An 8,904-nucleotide genomic window follows, 5' to 3' on the forward strand; every position below is an offset into this window, starting at 1 on the left:
GCAGGGGGTGTCGGAGTGGCTGGGGGCGGCGCAGGTAAGCGTTACCGCCAGTCCACTGGAGGGTGTTGGAGCGGCTGGGGGAGGCCGGGAAATGAGCAGAGGGATTTGGAATAGCTAATGGAGGCAAACTTGTCTGTCAGTTTGTCTTTGCGGTGGTGGCTTGCATACTGCCCCCAGCCCATGCCACTGGCATTTCAAATGCCAGCCGGGTTACCAATGGAAGACAGGCTTCAGTGGAGTTTCCAGACTAAGACAGACTTGGAAGAAGGAAGAGGCCATCCACTTCTCAAAGAATTGGCCAGTGAAAACCTTATGAATAGCAGTGAAACACTGTCTGATATATTCCTGGAAAACTTTATGAATAGCCCTGAAACATTGTATAATATAGTGCCTGAAGATGAGCCCCTTGGGTCAGAAGGCACTCAGAATACAACTGGGGAAGAGCCGCCTCCTCAGAGTAGAGCCAACCTTAATGATATGGAAAGAGTAAAGCTTTCGGGACCTTTATTTGCTGATACGGGATGTCTCAAGATAAGAAACAGCTGCAAACATCCACTAATAATTGGAGCATGGAATGTATGAACTATGACTCTAGGAAAATTAGAGGTTGTCAAAAATGAAATGGAATGCATAAAGATTGGTACGGCATTAGTGAGCTGAACTAGACTGGTTTTGGCAATTTTGAATCAGACAAACATATGATCTACAATGCTCAGAATGACAAATTGAAGAAAAATGGAGTGGCATTCATCATCACAAAGAATGTTTCATGATCTATCCTGAAGGCACAATGCTGTCAGTGATAGGATAATCTCCATATGCCTACAAGGAAGACCACTTGATACTACTATTCAAATTTACACACCAACCACCAAAGCCAAAGATGAGGAAATTGAAGGTTTTTACAAAATTTTGCAGTCTGAAATTGACCAAACATGCAATCAAGATGTGTTGGTTATCACTGTGACTGAAATGCAAAAGTTGTAAACAAAGACTCACCAGTCGTTGGGAAGTATGGCCTTGGTGATAGAAATAACGCTGGAGATCGCAAGATAGAATTTTGTCAGACCAACGACTTACTCATCACAAGTAACTTTTTTTAGTAACACAAACGGTGGCTGTATATGTAGACTTCACCAGATGGAGTACACAGGAATCAGATTGACTATATCTGTGGCAAGAAACAATGGAGAAGCTCAATATCTTTTGCCAAAACAAGGCCAGGAGCTGATTGTGGAACAGACCATCAACCGCTCATAATGCAAGTTAAACTTGAAGTTGAAGGCAATTAAAACAAGTCTACAAGAGCCAAAATATAACCTTGATTATACCCCTTCTGAACTTAGAGACCATCTAAAGAATAGATTTGATGCTTTGAACACCAGTGACTAAAACCCAGAGAAACTGTGGGATGACATCAAGGATAATCATCCATGAAGAAAGCAAAAGGTCATTAAAAAGGAAAGAAATAAAAGAACAAAATGGATGTCAGAAGAGTCTCTGAAACTTGCTCTTGAGTGAAGAGTAGCTAAAGCAAATGGAAGAAATGACAAGATAAAAGAGATGAACAGAAGATTTCAAAGAGCAGCTTGAGAAGACAAAGTCAATTATTATAATGAATTGTGCAAGGATTTGGAGTTAGAAAACTAAAAGGGAGAACACGCTCAGCATTTCTCAAGATGAAAGAACTAGAAAAAATTTAAGCCTCGAATTTCAATATTGAAAGATTCCACGGGTGAGATGTTGAATGATGCAGGAAACATCAAAAGAAGATGGATGGAACATACAGAATCACTGTACCAAAAAGAATTGGTAGATGATCATCCATTTCAGGAGGTGGCATATGATCAAGAACCAATGTATGGTATTGAAGGAAGAAGTTGAAGCTGCATCGAAGGAATTGGTGAAGAACAAGGTGCTAGGAATTGATGGAATGAATATCCATTGAGATGTTTCAACAAATGGATGCCGTGTTGGAGGTACTCACTCATTTATGCCAGGAGATTTGGAAGACAGCTACCTGGCCAACTGACTGGAAGAGATCCATATTTGTGCCCATTCCAAAGGAAGGTGATCCCACAAAATGTGGAAATTATTGAACAATATCATTGATATCACAAGAAAGTAAAATCTTACTGAAGATAATTCAAAAATGGTTAAAGGAGTATATTGACAGAGAACTTCCAGATGTACAAGCTGGATTCAGAAGGGGGCATGGAGCAAGGGATATTATAACTGATGTCAGGTGGATCTTGGCTCAAAGCAAAGAATACCAGAAAGATGTTTACCTGTGTTTTATTGAATGTGTGAAGGATTTGATTGTGTGGATCATAACAAACTGTGGATAACATTAAGAAGAATAGGAATTTTGGAACACTTAATTGTACTCATAAGGAACCTGTACATAGACCAGGAGGCTGTTGTTTGAACAGAACAAGGGGATACTGCATGGTTTAAAATCAGGAAGTGAGTGTGTCAGGGTTGTATCCTTTCACCATACCTATTCAATCTGTATGCTGAGCAAATAACCCGAGAAGCTGGACTATATGAAGAAGAATGTGGCATCAAGATTTAGAGGAAGGCTTATTAACAACCTGTGATACTCAAATGAGACAGCTTTCATTGGTGAAAGTGAGGATGACTTGAAGCTCTTACTGATGAAGATTAAAAACTACAATCTGCAGTATGGATTACACTTCCATATAAAGAAAACAAAAATCCTCACAACTGAACCAATAAGCAACATCACGATAAATGGAGAAGAGATTGAAGTTGTTAAAGACTTCATATTGTTTGGTTCTACAATCAGTGCCAATGGAAGCAGCAGTGAAGACATCAAAAGACCTGTTGCATTGGGCAAATCTGCTGTAAAAGAGCTCTTTCAAGTGCTGAAGATCAGAGATATCTCCTTGAAGCCTACAATGCGTCTAACCCAAGCCATGGTATTTTCAATCACCTCATATGCATGTGAGAGCTGGACAATGAGTAAAGAAGACCAAAGAAGAGTTGGTGCTTTTGGCTGTGGTATTGGCAAAGAATGCTGAAAGCATCGTGGACTGTTAAAAGGACTCACAAATCTGTCCTGGAAAAAGTGCAGTTGGAATGCTCCTTGGAAGCAAAATGGCCAGACTGCGTTTCACCTACTTTGGCCATGTTGTGAGAAAGGACCATTCTCTGGAGAAGGATGTTATGCTTGGTAAAGCGGAGGGTCAACGACAACAGGGAAGGCCCTCAACCAGGTGACTGCAGCAGTGTGCTCAGGTATAGTAGGGAGAGTGAGGCTGACACAGGACCGGGCAACATTTCATTCTGTTTTCATAAGGTTGCTGTGAGTCAGAGACGACTCGACGGCACAGAACAGCAACAACAGTGTCTGAAACCATATTGTTTTAAGAGACATGATTTTGGAAATATTTGTTATCTTGGTATTGTGCTTGATCATAATATAGCATTATCAGTTTTTTAATAGTTATTTAATAGCATTATCAGTTAAAGAAATAAATAAGCTTATGGAGCAGAAGAATACTTAAAAGTAATTTAAAATTATTATTAATACTATTAATTATTAATGTTAATGATAAATTTTAAATTATTAACAATTAATTACCAACTATGAAATTATTATAATTATAGTTTCTATTTCTTTTTTAGATTTATTATCTAGGATAGATTTGGATGAACTAATGAAAAAAGATGAACCACCTCTTGATTTTCCTGATACCCTGGAAGGATTTGAATATGCTTTTAATGAAAGTAAGTAGTATATGACAGTGCTAACAGAGTCCTAGTACAGATACCATTTGCTACTTTTAATAGTCAGCAAGAATGTTTTATGTATTTCTTTTGAGAAGTAATGACTTATCCTTGCATGGTGAAATTCTTCACTCAAGTGAAGGAACCAAGTTGCAGTTTCCCATAGTTGTCAAGTCACCTGAACTAATGGGCATGAATTTGATTCAATTTATGCATTGCAACCTTGAGCGTTCAACTCCCTGGTATCCAATTGGATCTCTTAATTAAATTATATAGAAAGATGCTTTTGTTTCATATATTATTTGAAATTAAGGGACTGACAATAATTATCTTTGATAATGTTTTAAAGTATAATACCTGGATTTTTTAAGACAACATCTTGTTTTATATTTATGAAGTTCTGAAGTTCTGAATAGAATAAACTTTGTACTTTGGATCTGGAAGAACATAACACAGATTGCCAGGATGTTTCTGGAACAAAATATTTGATTCACAGGATTAATAACATACTCTTATACTTGAAGGGTTATGTTATTATAGGCTACAAAGCATTTCTGTTTGCTGCTCTGTATCCACTGAATTGGTGATCTGTCATTGTCATTAGTGGATATCTTTTTCTTCACAAAATCATGAATATTATATTCTTATATGTGTGTTAAAGTCAATTATAGGTGTTAGAACTTAACAGTGATAGTCCCTGTATAGTAAAGTGGAGATATTAGAAACTTTGTTTTTGTGTGTGTGTGTGATAGGAATTTTCATGTCTTTTTTATAAAGAATATTTTATGCTAAAATATGCATAAGTAATACTATCTTTGGTTTTTTAAAAAAAGTCTTTGTATTTCAATTAATATTAATTGTATTTCAGTTAATCAAATGGGCATTAATACTTATATTGCCTCTGTTCCTTTGAAATAACCACGAGAGTCTTTTGAAACACAAATGGGAGAGTGTGTTGGTAGCATAGGTTAATCATAGCACATTTGCTTGCTAGGTTGCAAACCTCAGGTTTCACTGAGTCTAACTTTTACTTTTGCCTGAACAAAAGAGTGAGTAAAAAGCAAACCAACAGTATACTTTTATCTTTCATAAGGTGCATTCAAACATACACACACACCTTTGTATGTGTTTGTATACTTTTGTGTACACCTATCCTGCAGTCACACACTTGTACACACATACACCCTTGCATACACGTGTGCCCTTTCATGCACACACACTCACATATATCGTTACTCTTGCTTACAGCTACCATTTATTTTTTAAATATCTTTCACATTCTCTTGTGTAGATGTAGACTAATAGCATTAAGCAAAGGTACTTGTATTTAAAGAGAAAATACTACTTTTAAGCGTCTTATATTTAGCATAATCCAGTTCATCTTTTAGTGCAGGATTATTGGTTAGTATATTTTCAAAGACATGAGAATTTGAAAATAAGGAGACTTGGTCTCAATAATAAATCCCTGAAAGGTCATTGTTAACTTACTATCTTCAATGGCTTCCTTTTCAAGTTTAGTGATTTAACTTTTCTTTCAATCTTTCTTCTCTACTGCACTTTCTCATTGGAGAAAATAGAATATTACTACTGTTTAAACTTGAGCATGTTCCTTCTTTGCCTCCACACCCTTTCTTTCGTTTTACTGACTTTAGGATAAAGTCCAAACCTACTAGCTTTTCATTCAGGGCCTTTTACAGTTTGATCCCAATTTGTCCTCCAATCTTCTATTATACTATTTGGCTCAAAATTCTTTTTTTTTTTTCCACCCTGTCAAACTGCATTGTTTACTCTGATTTGAACTTGATGTCCATTTTTCACAATTTTGTTTATGTTGTCTAGTCTGTGAGATATCTCTCTCCTGATCACCAAGGGAATAGAATAGTCCCGGGGAAAGAAAGAATATGGGTGGCCTTGTCTATTCTCTTTGTAAACTTTTGATAATTAAATTTTAGTAAATACAGACTAATATTTGCTATGAGGAGAGTCCTTACATGAGCAGGAACACTCTGGTTTAGCGTAGTTTATGATAAACAGACCTACACTCTTGGGGACATATGCAGCATATTTCTGTGGAGAATATTCCAATAGCAACTTAACTCTTTGGTATATAAAATGGAGATATTTTGTAACCAAAATGCTCACCAATGTGTGAGGTAAACCCAAATCCCTCACTTAGAAATCTCACCTACTCTGGATGGACAGAGTGTATCTATTATGAGAGGGAAAAGCCTGGGGAAGTGCCCAGGATGTCTCAGACCTCGGTCTGCTTTGCCTTGCTTCCTGATTGTTTGTACTCTTGAAATTGTTAGTAAAGTTTAGTCATTATTAGTAAAGACCTCTGATTTGAATAAGTTTGATATGACAATTAAAGCCTATGCATTAGGTCACTGCCCAAATTTCCATTTGAATTCCTAGCCATATTTCAAGTACTAGTTGAGAAATCTCACTGAAACTTCTGAGTCCATTCCAATCCACAGGAATCCTTCATTTTCCCAAACTTCTTCTACATTTTATTATCTACCTGAGGTGCCTGCTGCAGTTTTTAGATTATTGATTTATTTCATTCTTGTTTGTTTAACTTCCTAGGAAGTTGCTTAACTTTTTAGTCATTTATGCTTTGTCTTCTCCAGTAGTCTCTAAGTTTCTTGATGACTGGGACCACACTTATGGCAATAGATCTTTATACATAGAAGTCCCAAATATTCTTAATTTGCTTTAGATTAAAGAGACGAGGAATAAGAAGCGTAGTTTTTGAATACTTGGGGACTGTTCTTTTATTATTGTTGTTGTTATGTGCCGTTGAGTCGTCTCTGACTTATATTGACCTTATGTATACAGAATGAAACACTGTCCAGTCCTATGCCAGCTTCATGATCCCTACTATACCTGAGCCCATTGCTGCAGCCACTGTGTCAGTCCATCTTGTTGAGGGCCTTCCCTTTTTTGTTGATCCTTTACTTTACCAAGCATGACATCCTTCTCCAGAGAATGGTCCTTTCTGACAAAATGACCAAAGTAGGTGAGATGAAGTCTGGCCATTCTCACTTCCAAGGAGCATTCCACTGTACTTCTTCCAAGACAGATTTGTTAGTCCTTTTAGATGGTACTTTGAGCATTCTTTGCCAACACCACAACTCAAAACCACTAACTCCTCTTTGATCTTCCTTATTCATTGTCCAGCTCTCACATGCATATGAGACAGTTGGGTTAGGAACATCTTAGGCTTCAAGGAGATATCTTTGCTCTTCAGCACTTTAAAGAGGTCTTTTGCAGCAGATTTGTCTTGTGCTATACATCATCTGATTTCTTGACTGCTGCTTCCATTGGTGTTAATTGTGGAACCAAGTAATATGAAATCTTTGACAACTTCAGTGTTTTCTCCATTTATCGTAATACTGTTTATTGGTCCACTTGTGAGGATTTTCATTTTCTTCATGTTGAGATGTGATCCATACTGCAAAACTGTGGTCTTTAATATTTACCAGTAAGTGCTTCAAGTCATCCTCACTTTCAGCAAGCAAAAGCTGTCTCATTTGAGTATCACAGGTTGTTAATAAGCCTTCCTCTAAATCTTGATGCCACATTCTTCTTCATATAGTCCAGCTTCTCGGGTTATTTGCTCAGCATACAGATTGAATAGGTATGGTGAAAGGATACAACCCTGACACACTCATTTCCTGATCGTAAACCATGCAGTGTCCCCTTGTTCTGTTCAAATGACAGCCTCCTGGTCTATGTACAGGTTCCTCAAGTGTTCTGGAATTTCCATTCTTCTCAGTGTTATCCACAATTCGTTATGATCCACACAATCAAATGCTTTTTCATGGTCAATAAAACACAGGTAAACATCTTTCTGCTATTTTTTGCTTTGAGCCAAGATCCATCTGACAACAGCTATGATATCCCTTGCTCCATGTCCCCTTCTGAATCCAGCTTTCATTTCTCGAAGTACTCTCTCAATATACTACTGTAACTATTTTTGAATTATCTTCAGTAAGATTTTGCTTGCTTGTGATATCAATGATATTGTTCAATAATTTCCACATTTTATGGAATCACCTTTCTTTGGAATGTGTACAAATATGGCTCTTTTCCAGTCAGTTGGCCAGGTAGCTGTCTTCCAAATCTCTTGGCATAACTGAGTGAGTGTCTGCAGTGTAGTATCCATTTGGGTATTCCGTCAATTCCTGGAGCCTTGTTTTTCGCCAGTTCCTTCAGTGCAGCTTCAACTTCTTCCTTCAATACCGTTGGTTCTTGATCATATGCCACCTCCTGAAATAGATGATCATCTACCAGTTCTTTTTGGTATGCTGACTCTGTATAGTCCATCCATCTTCTTTTGATGTTTCTTGCATCATTCAACATATGGCCTATGATGTTGTTAGGTGCTGTTGAGTTGTCTCCAACTCATAGCGACACTATGCACAGCAGAACGAAACACTGCTCAATCCAGTGTCAACCTTGTGATCTTTGCTATACCGGAGCCCATTGTTGTAGCCACTGTGTCAATCCATCTCATTGATTGTAGTCATGAGGAACCTGTACATGGACGAGGAGGCTGCTGTCATTCGAGCAGAATAAGGGGATACTTCATGGTTTAAAATCAGGAAGGGAGTGTGTCAGGGTTGTATCCTTTCATCATACTTACTCAATCTGTATACTGATTGAATAAGTATGTAAATTATGGATCACATGTCATGGAGATGAATTGACAGTATTGCAATTTAAGGCTTAAATTTTTTCCTCAGTTCTTTCAGCTTGAGAAATGCCAAGCTTTTTGTTCCTTTTTGTTTTTTTAACTCTAGGTATTTGCACACTTCATTATAATAATTGACTTTGTCTTCTCAAGCTGCTCTTTGCAATCATCTGTTCAGCTCTTTTTTCCTGTCAATTCTTCCATTTGTTTTAGCTACTCTCTGTTCAAAGGCAAGTTTCAGAGTCTCTTCTGAGATCCATTTTGTTCTTTTCCTCTTTTTCTGTCTTTTTCAACTTTTAAAGAAATAGCTATACTGCTTTCCACATTGGTTGTACCATTTGACAGTCCCACCAGCAGTGTATGAGAGTCCCAAACTCTCCACATCCTCACCAGCATTTGTTATTTTCTGTCTTGTTGAACTTTGCTACTAGTGCTGGGGCATGATGGTATCTCAT

The 8,904-nt window shown here is 37.4% G+C and overlaps 1 protein-coding gene across 1 annotated transcript in view; it reads left to right on the top strand.

Moving 5' to 3' along the window:
* Window positions 1-8,904, top strand: part of FAM172A (family with sequence similarity 172 member A) — a 670,447-nt gene that overhangs the window by 17,697 nt on the left and 643,846 nt on the right. The window contains exon 2 of the mRNA XM_007942555.2: window positions 3,652-3,753. Within this exon, the coding sequence (XP_007940746.1) occupies window positions 3,652-3,753 (102 nt within the window). The remainder of the gene's footprint in view (window positions 1-3,651; window positions 3,754-8,904) is intronic.

The sequence above is a fragment of the Orycteropus afer genome, unplaced genomic scaffold, assembly GCF_000298275.1.
Source record: "Orycteropus afer afer isolate SDZICR_OR568_19922 unplaced genomic scaffold, OryAfe1.0 scaffold00093, whole genome shotgun sequence".
Classification (NCBI taxonomy): Eukaryota; Metazoa; Chordata; class Mammalia; order Tubulidentata; family Orycteropodidae; genus Orycteropus; species Orycteropus afer.